We start from the raw sequence: 20,592 nt of genomic DNA on the forward strand, positions 1-20,592 counted from the left end.
TAACCCTTTTCAATTCATTCTTCACCTCAAACAGCAGGGGAAATACATTTCCATTATTCCCCCGCTCGTCCCTGTTCAGCAGCGCTTCATTGTGCTCGCTGTAATGTGACTGTAATCTGCTGCTGTGTATGAATGGGGCTTTATCAGAGTGGGGGAAAGTGTCTTCTTACAGGTTGTGTTGCACTGGGTATTGAGCTCATTAAATGCTCTCTAATTCACTCTCTTCTGCCGTCGTCCGCGGCTCCGTGGCACCATTCAATTATTATTCAAATGGAAGCGAATGCCGAGACGCCGCAGTTTTTGTGACTGAGACCGAGCGCTGCTTAAGGTTGTGCTTGAAAAAGTTGAAAATCAAAAATGCATTTTGTGTTCAGCGGCTGTGACGTGGCTCACAGACCCGTGAACGGTGAAGGCCTCCAGAGGAGGAATTTAGTCCCCAGTAACTGCTCCATTGTTTATTTAGGCTGAGTGAATGTTAAAGGTCCCATGAAACGGCTTTCACATCATACTCTTCAGTCACCATTTGGTGTGATGTACCAAGACACGGCGTGCTGGGGGAGAGACTTGGAGTCCAAAGAGATTTTAGTATTGTGAATGTATAAATTTTAAAGCAGCTGTAATGCTTTTTCTCTCAAATTAAAATGTAAAAAAACATCTGTCTATCAAAAGTGACTTTGGTCGGGAGTTCTCGACTTCAGGAGAATATCCCTCAGCCGTCACCTAGAGCTGTCAAGTTGGGCTTTGCCATCAAGGAATTAAAAGCAGTTTGGATATGACTATTGAGGACAGGCAAGTGCTTGGAGCGTCTGTGTTGAGACTGATAAAGTGTTGAGCCTGAGTCTTGACACAGCTCTTGTTTCAGGAGTGGCACCTCACGACTACCCCACATATCTACTACAGAAGCATCCCATTATGTAGGCAGGCAGGCAGGCTGGCGACGTGAACACCCAAGTTTGTGAGTGCAGTAACTCGAGAATGAACTGGCGCAGGAGTTTCAAATTGATACCATAGGAGCATCTACTAAAAATCTCATACAAGTTCAAATCTCTGTGACCTCACCCTCAAGGTCAGAGGTCAAGCTATCTAAAAACAAGGCAATTATCAGGGAACCGTGAAAGATGCTGAAAGCAATGGAAAGAAATAGTATACCTTAGTTCTGTACCATTCATTCTTCCAGGACACTTGCATGTCCATCTGAAGTGCAGGGCTACAACTCCACTCTACACTGAATATGTATGGGGGAAATGAATGAGAAATGTACTTACACAACACAGCTTTATTCACCTTGAAGGACCCCTGCCGTTGAGGTCATAGTTGGGATTTAGATCAATTTCTTGCATATAACAGCTGATTAAAGAAGATAAGACAAACAGTAGTTATCAGTAAGATACAGATACAGACCTCCGCCTTTGATACTGTGGACCATCATATTCTGCTACATAGGCTGAGACACTGGGTGGGTATATCAGGGGCTGCTTTGGACTGGTTTGAATCCTATTTGCATGAACGATCCTTTTCTGTGGCTACCTCTAGTTCCTCTTCTACTTTTCTTGCCTATGGTGTGCCACAAGGTTCAGTTTTGGGGCCTTTATTGTTCTTGCTGTATTTACTTCCTCTTCAACACTTATTGAGCACTTTTAAGGACATTTCGTATCACTGCTATGCAGATGATATTCAGTTATATATCTCCTTTAAGCCCCATGATGTTTCCAAGCTACAGATTTTGCATAAGTGCATAGACTCCATTAGAGGTTGGATGGCTGGAAACTTTCTTCAACTAAATGAGGAGAAGACTGAAGTCTTTGTGCTCCTAAAAATTTTGTACCTAGTGTTATGAAAAACTTGGGTCCACTTGCTACATTTGCCAAACCGTCTATCAGGAGCCTTGGTGTTACTATTGACTCAGATCTGACTTTGGATGCTCATATAAAATCTTTGGTTCGCTCCTGTTTTTATCACTTGAGAAACATTGCTAAGCTGAGTCCCATTGTATCGCGCTCCGAATTAGAAATTGTCATTCATGCATTTGTTTCATCTCGTCTGGATTATTGTAATTCTTTGTTTACTTGTTTATGTAAAGCCTCTTTGGAGCATCTGCAAGTTGTTCAGAACGCTGCTGCAAAGCTTCTGACCAAGTCCTCCAAGTTTTCCCATGTCACACCCCTGCTGATTCAGCTGCACTGGCTCCCTGTTAAATTCAGAATCCACTTTAAGGTTTTGACCTTGACTTTCAGGGCTCTGCATGGACAAGCACCAATATATATAAGTGAACTTTTACATCCATACATTCCCAGCAGGTGCCTGAGGTCATGTGACCAGGGCTTGCTTGCTGTCCAACACACGAGGCTGAAAACAAAAGGCGACAAAGCATTTGTAACTGTGGCCCCCAGATTGTGGAACTCTCTCCCTTTGAGCCTGAGATCTGTGGACTCCGTGGTTGCTTTTAAAAAACAGCTAAAAACTCATCTTTTTAAACTTGCTTTTGGTTGAATTTTTATTTTTAGGTTTTAGCTTCTGTGAAGCACTCTGTGGTTTTTATCTTGAAAGGTGCTATATAAATAAAATTTTACTTACTTTTACTTACTTACAAACATTTTGTCATCATGTGAAAGCTGCACTTGTGGTGCACTGGTGAGCACAGTTGCCTCACAAGCAAAGATTTGAATCTCCTGGTTAGAGGGAGGCGTCCTGTGTGAAGTTTCCATGTTCTTCCCTTGGTTTGGGCACTTCAGCTTCTTCCCCGAGTCCAAAGAAATGCTTGTTAGGTTAAGTTGTTATTCCAAATTGTCCAAGCATGTGAGGTAGAGTGTATAAAATATAGCACTGTATGAATATACTTGATGTTTAAATGTGACTTATAGTCATTTTGAATCAGTACGGTTTGAAATGCACTTTATAAGCACAGTCCAGTTCATTTTTAAAAGTATCACTGGTGTTGGTATTGAAAAAAAAGAACTGCCATACCTCTCTTTCTTACCTTTTTCAACTTGTTTCCACAGATGATCATAAGTTCAGTGAGGCCATAGCCATTCTGTTCACCTGGATCGACAGAGGCGAAGTCAACCGCCGCACCGCCAATCACTTCTACTCTATGATCCAGTCGGCCAACAGCCACGTTAGACGACTGATGAGTGAGAAAGCTCAGCATGAAGAGGAGTTGGAGCGTGCCAAAGAGGCCTTCAAGAATGCCCTGCTGGCTATATTAAATCAGTGTAAGGACGCTTTCATATTTTACACACTTAAAGACGTACTGAAAAAACTTCCAGACAAAGGACGTCTCACGTGAGAAGTTTTTGCCGTTGTAAGTGTAAGCTGTACAGGTAAGTTCAACCAGTGGTTTTCTCTTCACACTGCAGGTAGCAAGTTTCATTCTGTTTCACCAGTTTTAAGAGAACCATGAACTAGAGACAATCATATGATTGGATAACAGCCATCAATCAACTGCACCTTCAGTTTAATCAGTTAAGTCAATCGATTCATGTAGGATGTTTAAACACATAAGACTTTGGCTAAAGTGCTGTATATTAAGCACCTGAGACTGAACAGTACTACTTTTTTAGGTGAAAACCAGTTAATAGATATCCACTTTTGACCTCGTGCCACCACGTGTGCCGTCAGTGTGAGCTTACTCCTGATTGCAGTCTCTCACACTGCTGCAGGGTGTGGTGCAGTGGCAGATTACGGTGGTGCAGACCATGAAGCCATTTTCACCACATCCATTTCAAAGCCCGTCTTGATGCAAGTCATTTACTCTGTGAGCATCTCGGCCCAGTCTCCATGACAACACTCCCCGATCTCTCTCACCATCAGCTCCATTATCTTCGGCGCGCTGTGCAGTGGTGATTAGGTCAGTCGCACAGAGGTTTCAGAGTCAGTAGCATGAGTGCGCCCTGACCTTTTCACAGGCTGCCTTCAAAAAATGCCAACACACACACTGAGTGATAACCACAGCTGCTCTGTTACTGCATGCTAATGCTACTCTGAAACAGCACTGGTTAAATAGCACCCATTCACTGACACTTAGCTAAGTCTGCAATTAAAGCTGCATTAGGTGAATTTTGACCACTAGAAGGCAGTGTATTTACAAAAACACGATAATCACTTGTTGTGTCCAGCAGCAACAGACACAACCACTGAAATGGAAAGGAATCCATGTCCACCTGATGTCGTACATTTGCTCTAGTTTTATCTCAGTTTTGGTCTTCACCACCTCCCAAGGAAAGTATGTGTATAACACAACCCTTAACTCCTCCACTGTTACCAGGTAACATACATAACAGTAACTTTACCTTCTAATTCCTAGAATCCTATCTCCTAGAAGGAGTTAACCTGCAACAGTTAACCAAGTGAACTTGTATGTTAATTGAAACCTATTTTAATAATAGCTAAGGCTGATCATCTGCTAATATGTAATGCTTTTAAGATTTCTGACACTCAGATACGATCTAAACATCGCCAATGAGAGAAGTATGTGAAATAAAGTGTGCAAAGGTAATATATTTCACATGAGCAGCAAGAAGTATGCACAGAACCAAAACTAGGAGCTGAAAGGGTCAAAAATATCACTTAATGCACATTTAATCCGATGTTACGTTCAGAAAAAGGCATATTTGGCGTCGTTTCACGGTTCGTGTTCATTTGTAAATAAGGTGAGTGAGAAAATGGACAGTTTTACTGTTTTTGTCTTTTTGCCAGTAGTTCTTCTGTGATATGTGAAAAGGCTAAATCTGACATTGGTATAGGTTCATTCAGGTTTGGCAAAGTAAAGTTATGTCGTTACTGGAAGTGTTTGGCCACAAATCAAATGTCAGAGCAACAGAAAAAATGCAAGGCAGCATATTCATGCAGAATGGAAGTGTGTCTCTTCTGATTGGATGTTACAAAGTTATAGACAATCCTCCCCAATCATCCAGTAATTTCTTGCACACAGATTGATCCCATTATAGCTTCTCCTTAACATTAAACATGTAATATCCCATGTGACATGTCTACATTTCTGATGGAGTCTAAAATTCACAGTCCATTCTGGATAAATGTTGCCTTTGTCAGTCCAGTGGGAAGTGAAGCTGCAGGTGATGAGATGTAAGTACAGAGCACTGGCCAGGAGAGAGACCTGCTCATCACATGACACACATTTTAGATGAATTCTTTTAAACTTTTAGAGGATGGTTCTGGTTTAGCTTTTCCTATTTGACATGCATTTGTCTGTAAAGGCTGTGCTAATACATATTTCCTCACCACCTCCGAGATTCAAGGAAACAAGGACTCATGCAAAACATTCTCCAGCTGCCAGTCTAAGAGTCTCCCGCAGCTTTACAGACAGCCCTGAAAATTGCATATTAGCTTGTGCACGTGTGTGAAGATATGGATAGCTTCCCATGAATCAAATGGCACAGAGAAGATAAACACTGCTTGATGTTTATTGACCAGCACTACAGCTGGATGACAAAGACTCCAGTTGTGGCTAATTGCTCTGCAAGTTGACTGAAGCATGATTCGGAGACATCAACTGGGGTTAATTATCCAACACAATCGTAACTTGTTCTCTCAGCCATGACAGTAATTTCGGCCCATAGTGGCTCCAGGAATGTGGCCAGGAGCCGGTGTTTGTTGCCAGTGGGACACATGCATGGTAGCTTTTTTATATCATGTGGAAAGCATCCACATGTCAGACACTTTTCTTCAGCTGAAAGTGAAACAAAGTCTGCAGGACGCCAGTGTTGATAGGCGCTGCAAGGGATCACGCCTTTTAGCAGACACATGCATTTTCCATCTGGTCTTGTGTTTTGCATCCAGCCAGTTGCCTTGGATTTAGATCTCTATGTGGTCACCCTTAACAGCCATTCCAGGCTGTTCCGTCAGACTAAGACAAGCTTTTGAAATCACTCATGTAAAAACATGTTTGCAAACAATAGGTAAAAAAAGCAAAGGCACTCTGAGACTTGAGGTATGATGATGAGAACCGTTTAACCCTCTCAGGCTCAAAGTCCTGCAGTGGTACTTCTGAGTAAAAAAAACTCATAAAATATGTATGTGGGTTAATCAGGTTTTAACTGTTGCAAATCTGCAACGCCTGCCTTGAGAGGGTTAATATTTAACCATTATATCGCAAGCCTCAGAGTGCCTTGGATTGTTCGTGTGGTTTGCAGTCTTTATACTGAGCGCTGTTGTTCACTGAGTAGAATCTTTAAAAAAAAAAACACTTTTTCATAAAGCTCAACTGCACTCCAGATTTTTCCTTTTTTTTTCCTTTTTTAAAAAAAAGAGGTTTATTTGGAAAGCTGTACAAGACTCATGCTGCTTGGATAGAAGATTAAAGCCACCTGCCTAACACTACGTAGGTCCCCATCACATCACCAAAACAGCTCAGACTCATCAGGGCTGTGATACAGAACCTCAGGGGGATCCCGCTGTGGCTCGCACAGGATTACAGCAGCTGAACCTTTGTGTTCTGCTTGTTTTAGAGAAGGACCTCCATGAAGCAGGCTAGCTCCAGTGAATCTGGAGCAATTTCTCTCAAGGTCCCAATCCAGGTTGTGAAAATCTCAAAGTATTCCTTCCTTGGCACATTGTCCTGCCGGGAAAGGCAGCTGACATTTGGGAGGGCAATTGCTGTGGTTGGACTGGTCGGTCCGCAACAATAGCAGACGTTATGTTTCAAGGTAACAGCAGAACACTGTACTGAAATAATCAGTGTTATTCACTTTAGTTTAATTAGCATGCCCGAGTTCTTGTTTCCAACAATCTCTTACATGAAGGTGGAGGATAAAAATTCAGTGCATTTAGAGCATTTTGTTTTTCATCTTTCTCATGGCAAAGAAGATTTTTATTCAGTCTTCATCTTTAAGCATAACTCCCTGTTAATTTACTCCAAAGTCATGTAATAATAAGACTTGAATGGTTTTTTTTATTTATTTTGAAATTTATTCCTATTTATTCTTCAGATAAAAGTCTTTCTTTAAAGGAGCACTTTACTCCAAGTACAGTCGTCCTGTCATCATCTGCTCACTGAGTCAGGAGTTCAAAAGTATAAATTGGAATCCAGTAAAGTAATATTTGAGATTTTGCATGAAGGCAATTGTGGCTGATTTTGATTAGTTTTTCTTATTGCTTTCTGAAATATGGTAGCATTTCATCTGAGCCCTTGATAGCAGTGAGGAACATCTATGGAAGCTGTTTGGACTGATATGAAAGAACCAAGAGGCAAAAAAAAAATCATTTGATAAAGACAAATAGAGCGTAAACCTTCCTGGAGGTTGACTTGAGCAAATGATGTCACAGACTTCAGTTTTGGAGTAAACTGTTCCTTTAACACGAAAGACCTTCGTGGCCTGCCGCTTGTGGTCGGTGCATGTCCACGGTCTCTCCTCTGTCTGCTGTACGAGCCTCAGTCAGTGCTACAACGCTACATAAACGGCTTGTTTTGTCTTGACCCTCCCTCCTCTTCCTCTTCCTCCTCCCCGTTCACCCCAAAGTCGAGCAGATCACCGCCGTTTTCACCGCTGCCACCCGGCAAAAGGCATGGGACCATTTCTCAAAAGCACAGCGCAAGAACATAGACATTTGGCGCAAGCAGTGTGAGGTTGGTATACCTTTGTTTGTTTTTTTCTGTTTTCTCCTCCCACCCTGGCTCACTGCTTTCTTCTCTGCTGTCATTTTTGAGTCCCCAGGAGAGAACTGGCTGATTGACACACAGTCCCGTAGGATTTGTTGTATTCAGTGTCTGGGTTGTTGTTTTGCTGGATGCTTCGCCCTCACAGACAGACAGACGGGCAGACAGCAGCCTCTGATCGCCCGGGCCTCCCTTTATCCCTGCAGCCCCAATGTAAAGCAAAGATCTGATGCCTCCTCGAAAGTGTGAGACGCTGCTATGGCAACACTGCTTTCCAGGGTTAAGTCTCAAATCAATTATTTATCCCAAGTCAAATCTAGAAAACAAATACGAAGACGAGAATGCTGCACGCGAAAGAGGGAAGACCCGTTCACACGGCAGCACCACAGAGGATTCAGACGTGGAGCAGCCTGTTGGCGCACGTGGAGGTTGTGGGTTTGTTGTTCTGTGGGGGTGAGGGGGTTGAATACACAAACTTAGAATGCAGAAATGGAAAGTGATCGAAGGAAGGATAAAAGTGAAACGTACTTGAATTTGTGTATTTTATTTCAAATCACAAAGGGTCAAAGGGAGTACGTGTTTTTTGTTAGTTTTTGTGTTTTGGCTCCAGCACACAATTTCAAATGATGATTTCTAAGCATTTCCAAGCTTTGAGATTGCACATTCAGGTGTTAGAGTGGGTCGTCTACCTATCAGAAGGTTGGTGGGTGGATCCCTGGCTCCTCTTGTCCATCTGTCAAAGTATCCCTGTGCAAGATATTGAACCCTGAGTTTCCCCTGATGCATCCATCGGCAAGTGAGCACGTGTGAATATTATGCACATGTGCTTAGATAGAGATAAAAGCACTGTATGAATGTGTGTGAGTGGGTGAATTGTAGTACTTAAATTGAATAGACAGGTGCCATGTAAGTGCCAGTGCCTTTGCCAATATTTTATTTTTGAGACCTAAAATAAAACCTAAGACTAACACCAAAAGGAGCTGAAAACAAAGCAAAGTCCAATAAATGACCTAAAGGATAAAAAGCACTTCACTGTCGGAAGCTTTCACTCCACTGGTTTGATGAACACTTCAGATCCTTGTGCAGTCATATGGAAACTTTGCTGGCATTGATACATAAAGCAGAAAAAAAAAAAACTTCTATTATACTTTTTTGTTTGTTTGTTTTGTCTTTTCATTTGAGCGTGAACTAGAGATATTTTATTTACATCATCTTGTCTTTATTAACCAACACTAATTGAACCAGTCTCACCCTGTGAGAGCTAGGTTAGGCTCCAGTCCCCCGCTACCCTGAACTTGGTAAACGGAAGATGGATGGATGAATAGGCGGATGGATGGATGTACGGATGGATACATGGATGGATGGATGAATAGGCGGATGGATGGCTGGATAGGCAGATGGATGCATGGATGGATGCTGTGATTTGGTCCAGGTTGAAAAGCGAATAATGAAAGGCATCCTCTTAGCATGTTTGTATTCTTTCATTTGTCTTTATTTTGGCATTTTATATTTTGGGTAGCCAAAGCGAAAACTGTATGACACACAAGGGTCTTGACTGAGGCATTGGTGTCACCACAGTTAATATTCTGGGTAAGAGGTATTGAATTCCACAGGCTCTCATTCATCTATAGTAAGATTCAGTCCCCTTGTGAGATCTTCCTTTAATGGCTACCGTTCATGGTAAGTCTATATGAATCCATATTTCTACAACAACAGGAGTGTCTCTGCTAACTGTTCGGAAGCAGGCTGCACATTTTTCCTCAGTGAAGATGGATATTATTCTGTTAGGAAATGGTCTGTGAAATCACAGCCCACAAATGAAAAGCTAATGAATATGGGCGAAAATGGCAGAGATCTGATTCACAGGCAACTTCTGCAGAAGTGAAAGATAATACGACACGCAGGCAAAAGGCTCTCAGTCTATTACATCTCGTGCGTATGTGCTTCGCTTGATGAATGATTAGTTCATGAAAGCAATGGGAATGATGACAATGGAGCTGGGAGGTAGGCCGCAAAATGTTTTTATTGCAACAATGTGACGGCTGAGTTGCCACCATAAACTGGATGTAGCCACCACGGTGCCACGCATCAGTGCAGCCAAAATCCAATTTTAACCCTTTCCGATATCTGAATGGACGCTTTGTGGTAAAAAATTCAGTTCACTTCAATTCAAATCAATTCAAGGCACTTAATATAGTAAAGACCCTACAATAATACAGAGAAGGAAACCCCAACAACCATATGACCCCTTTTGAGCAAGCGTTTTGGCAACAGTGGGAAGGAGAAACTCCCTTTTAAGGAGGAAACAGGATAGATGGCCTCCCCTCCCCCTCCAGTAGACCCTGGATCTGCTAGAGGGGGAGGGGCAACCATCTGCCTGGTTGGGGGTGAGGGGAGGAGGACAGGACAAAGACATGCTGGGGAAGAGAGCCACAGATTAAATTCACCCACAGTTGTTATTGAATGACATTCATTTGTATTATTGCCAGTTAACAACAACATACTGTTGTAATAATTAAAGTATAAAATAATATAAAACAAAGTGGTATAATTGACACTGGCTGTTCTGTGCTGTAAAAAGCATGTTAAACTCAGAGAACCAATAAAACAACAGGATACATGAGTGACTGAGTGAGCTACACATCGAGAATGCTAGACATAGCCTCACACTTAAAATAGGAAAAGCACACACACTCTTATTTATTAGAGTATGTCTTTATTGGGTGGTTTGTTTTTTTATCCTGGTTTTATTGTGAATTTAAAGCACAAAGGAAGTGCATCAAACTACACCAGCTCAAAGTTTGGAAGTGTTTCAGTGCATAAAAGAAGCTTCTTATAACTTCAGAGGTGGCTGCGAGTTTGTTTTAAAGTTTTCTTTAGCATCAAAGCAATCTGTTTGTACATCTGTGGCTGAAAGGCAGATGCATAGAACTGTAACCATGGAACAGAGAAGAATGCATTGAGTTGACACAGATAACTTCTAAGAATGTTTGGAAACCTTTTAGACCGCAAACACAACCTTTCTGCCCCAACTTGTTACAAATACGACACTTGTAACGGCATGCGTGTGATGTAATTGCTAACAGGACATCCCATTTCTTCACGAGTGAGCTGAGGACCGCTGTTGCTCTGTGTCTCTGCTGGCTGTAATGTTTTAGGAGCTGAGGAACGCCCACAGCGAAGAGATCATGGGCATCAGACGGGAAGAGGAGATGGAGATGTCGGATGACGAGTCGGATGAAAGTCCTTGCAAGAAGATGCGCACTGAGGAAAATGGTAATAATATCACCTTTCAAATCACACATTAAATGACTAAAGGTGTGAATTTGAGGCCTCCGGCTAGAGATGATGATGGATGATGAAAACGTGCCAATTTTTTCCCCTGATTCTCTGTCACTCCTGTTTGTGCTTTGCTTTGTCTCAGCCACACGCAAAAGTGTGAACACTGAAAGTAAAATTGTTTTTTTCTGAGATTAATTCTGTCTTTGAGACGTCCAGATTCTAGAAACACCTTTTTTTTCACTGGTCCCCCGATTTGGTGCTCTGCTCGCAAGAGCTCCTCAGGATCTTTGAGTTTATGTGATTTAGACAAGCTGGTTTATTTGTGTGGCACTTTAACCAATAAAAAGTCACAAACTCTTGTGCAGCAAACAGAATAGCTCAAGCTGGGTTTACTCGAACACATGTAAAGGCAGATTTTAATTAAAACCAGCCTTTAAAAAGAAATTTCAGACAAGAGACTTTGCAGCCTGTGCAGCATTAAATCTGCTGTTCATATAACCCTTCAATTATAAAAACAAACCAAAGCAGGATGAAGTTGTGGGGACATCACTGATGTGGACCCTGAATGAGATGCTCATGTTCATTTCTTCTTTTTTTTAACAACACAAGGCCTTTCCATTGTTTCTTTCTCTCTCCTTTTTGTCTTTCTCATCCACTTGTTTCTTATTTTCCTACTCTCATCTCCTCCCTTTCCTCCCTCACCTTTCCGGATCCCGCCTTTCTTCCCTCTCTCCTCCCGCAGGAGTGTGTGATCAGACTCAGGCCTCTCTGAAGGAGGAGAACGACTCCCTGCGCTGGCAGCTGGACGCCTACAGGAACGAGGTGGAGCTCCTGAGGAAGGAGCAGAGCAGAGCCAGCCGCCCAGAAGACGATCACTCGCACACACACCCTCACAGCCCAGAGGCTCAGATCCAGCTGCTGCAGCAGAGCATGCACAGCATGCAGCAGGTTTGTTTGTCTGCCTGCACATCACATTTTCATGGTTCTCAGAAGTGACTATAATCCTTTTAATCGTACTTTTAGCTTAGGAAATCCCTCTGATCTCTGCTGATAGTCAAACTTTACATAACTTTGAGTCACACCTTTCATGAAAATTATTGCAATAATATGTAATCTGCCATTTATGGCTGTTCAGCTTTGCTTTTAAATATCTTTTTTATGCCTTCTATTGGAAGACGTTTGCTCTAAATTGAAAACATTAAAATGTATTTGCTGCTTAAACCCTAGGCTGTTTATAAAAACAAACAGAGGAGCATCCCCGTGTTCAATCATTAAGACCTCCACAACCACGAGGACAAAGTAAACAGTGTTGGCCATAATGGTTCAATATCAGTCGGAAGAATATATTACAGTAAGATTTCTTGTTACCGTCACCAGGTCAGCGTGATTCCCAATTTCACTTCTGCTTAATCAATACTGTAAATTAGTGAATGAATAATGGCCTATAATAATGAAGAAATGAACACTGGTGCTGCTGAACGTGTTCTAAACATTTCTCTACAATGAATTTTGATGCAGCAGAACTGAAGACAACAGTTTGTGTTACTCTCGCTGCTGCTTCTGCAGATTCTTCATTAAATGTTCCACGGCAACCATCTAAGTCAGGCCTCCGGGGCAGATGCTCTTTATTTGTATTTTTTAAGAAAAAAGAAGGAAACTATTCGTTAGGCAGGTAAACAATTTATTTTCTTACTAACAAAAACTGCTTTTCTTAATTTGAGCAGTTACAGGTTACAGATCCTCTTGATAATCGGCAAATACAGATTTTAGATGATATTTTACTTGAATTCTGCTTTTGGGAGAAACCACAGTAGTGCGGCGGTCCCGGGTTTGAGTCTGCTCTTCCCGTGCCTGTCTGGGTTTTGTCCAGGTACTCTGGCTTTCTCCCAGAGTCCAAAGACAGCGTATGACAGCTGGGATAGCCCCTAAAATCTTTCCTTTAAGATAAAGTGAATGATTGCGGCTAACTTTCTATCTAATTTTTTAGCGTCTTATTAAGCTATTTAGGATATTTAATAGTCTCTCTAGGGCAGGGGTGGGCAAACTTTTTGATTCGTGGGCCACATTGAGTTCTAACATTTGACAAAGGGGCCGGAACAGGAGTAGATAGATGGCATGCTTTGAAAACATCACCTCATTGGGGGAAAAATACACATCTTGGGATATGGAGAAAACATGTGCTTTAATTTCCAATGAAAATGAAGAAAAGCATTACAATAAAATCTCTGACTTCGAAATGAGCCTTTAAACACTGAAAATCAAATAAATGAATATTTTATTTTAAAGCACTGAAAGTTCTGTTATCCTTCAGGATATCACATCACTCTCCTCCTAACTCTTTTTTTTTTTTCCAAAAACGGTAGGAGATGCAGATGTACTTGTCCTGTTCCTTTTATTCAATTTGTTTCCCCGGTGCCAAAAGTCAACAACGACCAGTGCAAGGACGAAACAGTTGCAGCAAGTCAGTCTGTGAAGCGTTATAGTTGATCTGCGCGCACTGTTCATTTTAACAACGTGCGTATCACGGAGAGACACACATTTTAATGGGAGCAGTGTTGTTGGTCTCCTTTTTTAGCCAGCGCATCAAAGTCTGGAGTTAGTTTTGTTGTGGCGATTCTCAGGATTGATCTGAGGTGTAGGTCTGTTAACTTGGATCTGTGGCTGGCTTTGTTGATGTTCATGACGCTGAATGTCTGTTCACACACGAAGGTAGAGCCGAACAAAGCCAACATCATCTGCGCTCTTCGCCTTAGATTTGGAAACGCGGCATCATTGAGTGAAGCATAGAAGTCATTTAGTTTCAGAGAGCTGAACTTCTCTTTTAAGGCAGGGTCAGACTGAAGGTCGATGAGTTCGAGCTGAAGCTCCTCTGGAGCTGTTTCGGGGTCTTGTGACAGAGGAAAGGCCACCAATTGAAGTGACTTGTCAATTTTATCGAAATCCAAAAACCGACGGCAGAATTCTCCGTGCAGTGCATCCAGTGACTCACTGTATTTCTTTACTTTTGCTCCGGCCTCTTTCAGCGTGGCTAGTGTAGGAAAATGAGTGAATGACTTGTTCAAAATCTGCCTGGAGAATAAAGCCAGCTTGGATTTGAAGGCTTTCACGTTTGTGTGCATGTCATGCACAAACTGCTCCTTCCCCTGCAGTTTCACATTGAGCTCATTCAAGTGTGAAAATACGTCCGTAGCAAACGCGAAGTCACACATCCAGCTCTTGTTGCTCAGCTCAGGAAATTCATCAGTCTTCCCCTGCCGCTCCAAAAACACACCAATCTCCTCTTTGAGCTCCCACACTCGTTGAAACACTTTGCCCAAACTCAACCAGCGGACACGGGAGTGATAAAGCAGGTCCTGGTGATCCGCATCAGTTTCCTCCAGGAACGCAATGAACTGACGGTGCTGAAGTCCCCGTGCGCGTATGAAGTTGACAAGTTTCACCACAGGATTCACAACATGATTCAGCTGTAACACCGATTTACATAGAGATTCCTGGTGGATGATGCAGTGGAGGAAAATCACATCCTGGTCAGAGTTTTCATCTTTCACTTTATTCTGGATTCTCCTCAGCAGGCCAACGTTTTTTCCCGTTAAATTTGGAGATCCATCTGTGGTGACGTTAACAAGCTTACTCCAGGGAAGCTTCATGTTTTCGATGGCAGCAGACACTCGTTCAAACAAGTCCTCTCCCCGTGTTTGTCCTTTCAGAGACTCCATTGTCAAAAACTCCTCCGTTATTTCAAAGGTTTCGTTGATTCCTCGGATAAAAATGAGGAGCTGAGCAGTGTCTTTGACATCGTTGCTTTCATCCAGTGCTAAAGAATAAAAAGTGAATGACTTCGCCTTTTTGTTTAATATGCTGGTGATATCTTCATCTATTAGTTCTACACGGCGAGTCACTGTCCGCCGTGATAAACTGATTTTCTCAAATTTGTCTTTGGTCTCCGGGCACAAAATACCTGCTGTCTCTACCATACATTCTTTTAAAAACTCGCCCTCTGACAGTGGTTTGCTGGCCTTTGCTATTTTGAATGAAAGCATAAAACTGGCCTTGGTACTTGACTCTTGAATGGCAGTTTGACGGTGAAAAAAACTTTGCTGAGCCTTCAAATTAGCTGCCAACTTCTCAGCAGCAGATTCCCGTTCTTTTGTTGAGAGCTTGCTAGCATAATTTGCGTGCTTTGTGGCAAAGTGACGGCTAATATTATACTCTTTAAAAACCGCCACAGTTTCTTGGCATATCAGGCAAACAGCAGATGATCGGTGTTCAGTGAAAAAATATTTAGTTGTCCACTCCTTTTTGAACACTCGACATTCTCTGTCCACTTTCCTTTTCTTGGGACCGCTCATCTTCATAGAGGGGCGGTAGGTCACAGGGTAAAGTGCAAACGTGGAGTAATAGGCCTACGCCGCTTCACCTCAACAAAGCCAATATATCTAGAGTGCGCCATCTAGTGAGGAAACATCAGAATTGCAGGGGAAATAAAACATTAACAAGGTTAATTTATTAAATTTTTTTCAAGTTTGGCGGGCCGGATCAAAACGTTTAACGGGCCGCACGTGGCCCCCGGGCCGTAGTTCGCCCATGCCTGCTCTAGGGCTCTCTCACAGTTTTTCATCATTGCTACGACACATTTGCTGAAAACTTTCCACATGTTTCTCGAAGCCCAGTTTTCAAGCTATAATCCCAAAATGCTGCAAATATGCACATCAAAGCTTTTTCTGTGTTCGCAACCAAACTGTGTTCAGATTGCACGAGCAGCCTTTACAGCTCATAAAACTACTTAACATTTGTTAACTTCTCCATCAAAATAGTTTAAAAACAGTGTTGAAATTTAACTCACTAACCTCCCTCGTGTGATTGCTTTCAAATTCCAAAGAAATTGCAAGTAGTTAAAAAAAAATCCTTGATTCAGTTCCTCAAATTTCATCTGAAATGTTTGCTCCTGCTCGTCCCCTTCCACCTCCTCCTTTGCCTTCTCTTCCAACACCTTTTATGTGCAGTCGTCCTCCTCTGCCTCTCACATTGTTTCCATCCACATCAGCCCTTCCTGGCTGTACACTCTGAACCAGCATACAATCACATCATTATCCAACAAGTGCAAACAATTATGAGTTACATCTGCTCTCTAACCATGTTTAACTTCTGCCAACTGTGATTACTGTTAAGCATCAACATTGAAAACATGTTTAGTGTTTTATAAAAACAGTAAATAAATCATGAAAGGTTTTGCTAAAAGAATGATTGATTCAATAAACGGGTATAGGAATTTGTTTTGTTTTGGGGTTTTTTGGGGGGGGGGGGTTGGTTAAGATTTCAGAGGAATCTTAACACAGATAGGTATAACAGTGCCAGGACTAGATGGTAGTGAAGCTTGACCAACCATCCAAAGCATCGGACAACAGGAGAGAACAAGAGAGGCTGGACGAAGGTGTCGAACTCCAAGCTGTGATCCATCACAGCTGATTTAAATGTCAGATTACCTTCTCAACATGTCTTGAAGTTCTCCAGAGGCCTGGTAATGAGCTAATCATGTGATTCAGGTGTGTTGACCCCGGGTGATATCTAAAACCTGCAGGATACCGGCTTTCGAGGCCTGGAGTTCAACACCCCTGGTTTAGCAGATGGTAGTTAGATCTGTTATGATGTATGGCATACACTGTATGCTCTGGAGATGATGGCACTGACTAAAAAATGTAGGTCGCAGAACTAAAAATGTTAAGATTTTCATTGTGGGACAGGATTAGAAGTGAGTACATCAGAAGGACAGCTTAAGTATGGAAACAAAGTCAGGGACTCAAGGCTGAGATGGTTTGGATATGTGCAGAGGAGGGGTGCTAGATATTCTGGCCAAAGGATGCTGAAGATGGAGCTGGTGGAGGGTGACAAAGGAGGATGCTCAGGATAGGGTGAGATGGATGCAGATCAACCACTGTTGTGACCTTTAAAGGAGCAGCTACAGAAGAGGATTAGGGCCACTGGGAGAAAAAAGTGGGCATGTCTTTTTTTTTTTCTTCTTCTCCAGAATTCTGAGGGGAAAAAGTCAGAATTCTGACCTTTTTTTTTCTCAGAATTCTGCTGATACAGACCAGCTACTTTTGTAAAATCTGAGGAATGTGTCTTTAAAAATGACTTGAATAATGAAACCCATGAGCTCAAGTCTTTTTAGTGTTTGCAAGAAAGCATTTTTTTTTTTTTTGATCAGAAAAGAGCAGGAAGCGTAGCATACACAAGCAAACACAGAAAAACCAACAACCAAACAGTGTTTTCCTTTGCTGAGTTCTCCCACTATTCCTCACTTTACTTTTTTCATGGAGCACAGTAAGCTGTGTCGGAGCACGCAGCTCGTTTGCCACGAGTTAGCCTGATTAAACTTGACTTCCTGTCTTTCTCAATCTAAACTGACAGCACTGATAAAATGAGGCACATTGGAGACAACCACCATCATATAGACACACATGCACACACTGCCCTGCTGGCTCATTGTAAATGTGCTGCTTACTTGACTTCTTAGCAGTGTGAGGGGAAACTCACACTGCTATCGCTTCTCATTTGTCATGCAGCGTTGTTTTTTTTATTCCCCCTCAGTGCAGATGATCAGCTGTGACAAACAAAATAAGTGCTTTGCTTCATATACTTCATCACAGCGTTAAGATGACATCGCATCATGCAAAAAATATGAACGCGTACACGATGAATGAAACAGTCAGTTCATTTAAATAATAAACATCTTATTGTGATAAAAAGACTAAAATCAGAATAAAAGTGGCTTCAGCACTAGGAGAATAATAAGATGACAAAGTGTTGAGTGTAGGTAAAGGGAGCAGGCAGATAAAAACCTCTCACAACACTCACTGACAGCTGCAGCCTCAAGTCAAAGTTCTGTTTTCTCATCTTCTAAGACATGCAGCAAGACGTCCTACAGCTTCTTGGCATCTTGGCTTTCTTTTATTTAGTAGAAGTAAACATCATTTCCTTTTTCCTCCATGTTCAAATTAATGACTTTAACCAGCAAACCTTCAGCAACTGAAAAACAAGCTAATGTTAACCTGAAACTCTCTGAAGTCATCCTGGAAATGCAGAGCTGTGAACAGTAAAGTCACAAAACAGTTTCTCCTGCAGTAAGACTGCACATCTAAATATGTCCTGATGCCAGTTTTAGTTTTCAGATTTATTTACATGGCGCCAAATAACAACAGCAGTCGTCTCACAGAAGCCAGAAATTTACTCTATAGCAGGGATGTCAATTCATTTTTCACTGGGGGCCACATAAAGCGAACTTTGACCAGTAAAACTCCCTCCTCTGTCTGTGTAAAGAACTTTAACTGCACATTTTTATCCCTGAGATATATTGATGTAAAAACAAGCAGTGCAATTTCAACAGTATGTCTCAATATTTCTACACGATAAAGAGATCCTGCTGTGGTAAATGAAAGGCGTCTGTCAGCTTTGGGCTTAAACTGTAAGACATAAATGTAAAAAACTACAGAAAGCACTCTGGTACCTCATTGGCCAGACTGCACTGTAATTATGCAACAGAAAATTCAATAATCACTTTTTATTTTTTTTACTGTGGACACAGCCTCTACAGTAGACAGTAGAAAAATGTGAAATATATTTAAAAGTCCAAAATTGATGGTTTCCATTACATTTTCCAGCAGCGTCTATTCTTTAACAGGGTGATTCTGGCCCCTGGGCCTTATGTTTGACCACTGCATTTTGAGCTGCACAGCTGCAACTCAGTTGGAAATGTGAGAGCCAGGTGCTTGGTAGGCACTCAGACCCCTTGAACTTAAAGTTTTCCATTAACTTTTTCTCCCATAAAGATGACATTTGATGACCTCCCCGGTACCTCTAAATAACAAGATTTGACACCGCAATATATATCAGCCCCAATATATATTGCGGTGTCAAATCTTGTTATTTAGAGGTACCTGGGAGGTACCTGTGATTATTAAATTGATATTGTTAAGTTAAATGTGTATCTGTGATTGTCTTCCAGCAACTTCTGAACCTACAAGAGAAGCTATCGAGCAAGGAAACTGAGCTGGAGCAGGCAAGAGAAGAGCACCGCTACCTGGAGGGGGAGGTACTCAGCCTCAGAGACAAGGTGTGCGCCAATTAGTATTCACCCTCCATTACTGGCAACCAAATTTAAAGTAGTCATCCATCCATCCATCCATGCATCCATCCTCCCTCTTCTCCTTATCTTAATCAGGGCTGCAGTTAAAGTAATTTTTAGAAAATAAAGTAGTAAGACGTTCCAGGGACATGATGATGTACAACTCTGTTACGCTTGACTGGATTCCTTTTGTTTGGACTCCTTATAGTCAGCCCTGTGTCTACATAGCAATGACCAGACATGTTTGTCTTTTTCAGGCTTAATGCCATTAAGTCCTTTGACTGCTTCACACTTTTTTAATCAGGTATTTCACACAGAACACAGCAGTAATCCAGCAAGAACACCGCTGTAGCGTTCAGTCTTCATGTTCTCATGAAGTGCATTTTCCGGTCTCTCTGTTGTGGCTCTTTCATGTGCGGTATACTGAAAAAGCACGCTGCAACACACACAGAAGCTTAAATTCATGGAGGGGATGAAGGGGGTTGGAAGGACATGAGTGCTGCTATGGCAACAGCCCCGCCAGGATGTTATTCTGCGGTCTCAAGCTGAGAGGTGACTGGCCAAGATGGCATGTGTGTGGTTTATAAATACCTGCGGACCAAGTGTTAGAAACTGCAAAATACTCTCTGCGTATTACCCATTAGAAATTATAAATATCGATTTATTTATTTATTTACAGCGAAAGTAACGTTACAGTATTTATTCCTCTGCTAAAGGCCTTTCACTGACAGTAAATCATCCACACACTGCATCTTGTGTGATTATTATTATTATGTGTCAGACAAGTAAGCAAAACCTGGTTTAGTGTACTTACTAACCGCTATCTGCTAGCTAAGCATTGACAGCTCACAACAAACACCGAAGAACTGAACCGTGGGACTCCTGAATGTAACACAGAGCACACAACGCTGGAGTTAATGATGCTTCACCTTTAGTGGGGCAGGTGCACCTTCACACCACTGCCTCGCTCACCCCTTCACAATAATTCCCTCTCACAGCAGTTCTGTTTGGACATATATGTGAAACCACAGCATTCCAAGTGTAACGTCTAGAGGTTTTGAGAACTGGACTTCAGTCAGTTTCACTTTCACTCTCATCTCATAGCAACAGTATATGTCAAGGTCAACAGTCTGAGATATGGGGAGGTGTAAGGCTGAGCCATTAATACCAGATTTTTGTGGCTGCTTCAACTTATTTGAAACATCTCCAGAAACACAGAAATGTTTATTTGGTACTCACAAGAAGGATGAACTATGAACGACCAAAGAAACTCAGTCGGATCTGTGGTGGCATCGAATCAGCTGCTTTGATGTTCTCGCCTCATCTTTTCTGACTGTTGGCTTGACTGACCCCCACACTCACCTGACCTAAATCCAATGGAACACCTATTATTTTTGTGGTATTGAGATCTGAGATTTCAAAGTGTTCCTTTAAATTTTTTGAGCAGTGTATGTATAGACAAACGAATTTATTTTGGCTATCTGTTGGTTCTTTGCCACATCCCACAGCAACATTACTGCAGGCTGACCTAAGACTTCATAGATGCATACATTCTGCAGGAATAAAAGGGCTGTCA

General features: G+C 41.9%; 2 protein-coding genes across 3 annotated transcripts in view; one reads left to right on the top strand and one right to left on the bottom strand.

Moving 5' to 3' along the window:
- The window catches only part of enox1 (ecto-NOX disulfide-thiol exchanger 1), a 156,273-nt gene that overhangs the window by 118,224 nt on the left and 17,457 nt on the right, over positions 1-20,592 (top strand). For both annotated transcript variants that reach the window (XM_085384869.1, XM_085384868.1), the window contains exons 8-12: positions 3,000-3,212; positions 7,476-7,582; positions 10,771-10,888; positions 11,637-11,842; positions 18,897-19,004. In XM_085384869.1, the coding sequence (XP_085240995.1) occupies positions 3,000-3,212; positions 7,476-7,582; positions 10,771-10,888; positions 11,637-11,842; positions 18,897-19,004 (752 nt within the window). The remainder of the gene's footprint in view (positions 1-2,999; positions 3,213-7,475; positions 7,583-10,770; positions 10,889-11,636; positions 11,843-18,896; positions 19,005-20,592) is intronic.
- Positions 13,435-14,660, bottom strand: LOC146650641 (general transcription factor II-I repeat domain-containing protein 2A-like). The gene has a single exon (XM_085383587.1). It carries the CDS (start codon positions 14,608-14,610, stop codon positions 13,435-13,437), a length of 1,176 nt encoding a protein of 391 aa, XP_085239713.1. The 5' UTR covers positions 14,611-14,660.

Source organism: Rhamphochromis longiceps, linkage group LG16 (genome assembly GCF_057381845.1).
Source record: "Rhamphochromis longiceps isolate RC_006_pf linkage group LG16, R_longiceps_female_GT1.1, whole genome shotgun sequence".
Lineage (NCBI taxonomy): Eukaryota > Metazoa > Chordata > Actinopteri > Cichliformes > Cichlidae > Rhamphochromis > Rhamphochromis longiceps.

What these genes read in the sequence shown, in the direction of transcription:
- LOC146650641 (XM_085383587.1), bottom strand. Translation starts at nt 14,610, where the DNA reads ATGGAGTCTCTGAAAGGACAAACACGGGGAGAGGACTTGTTTGAACGA.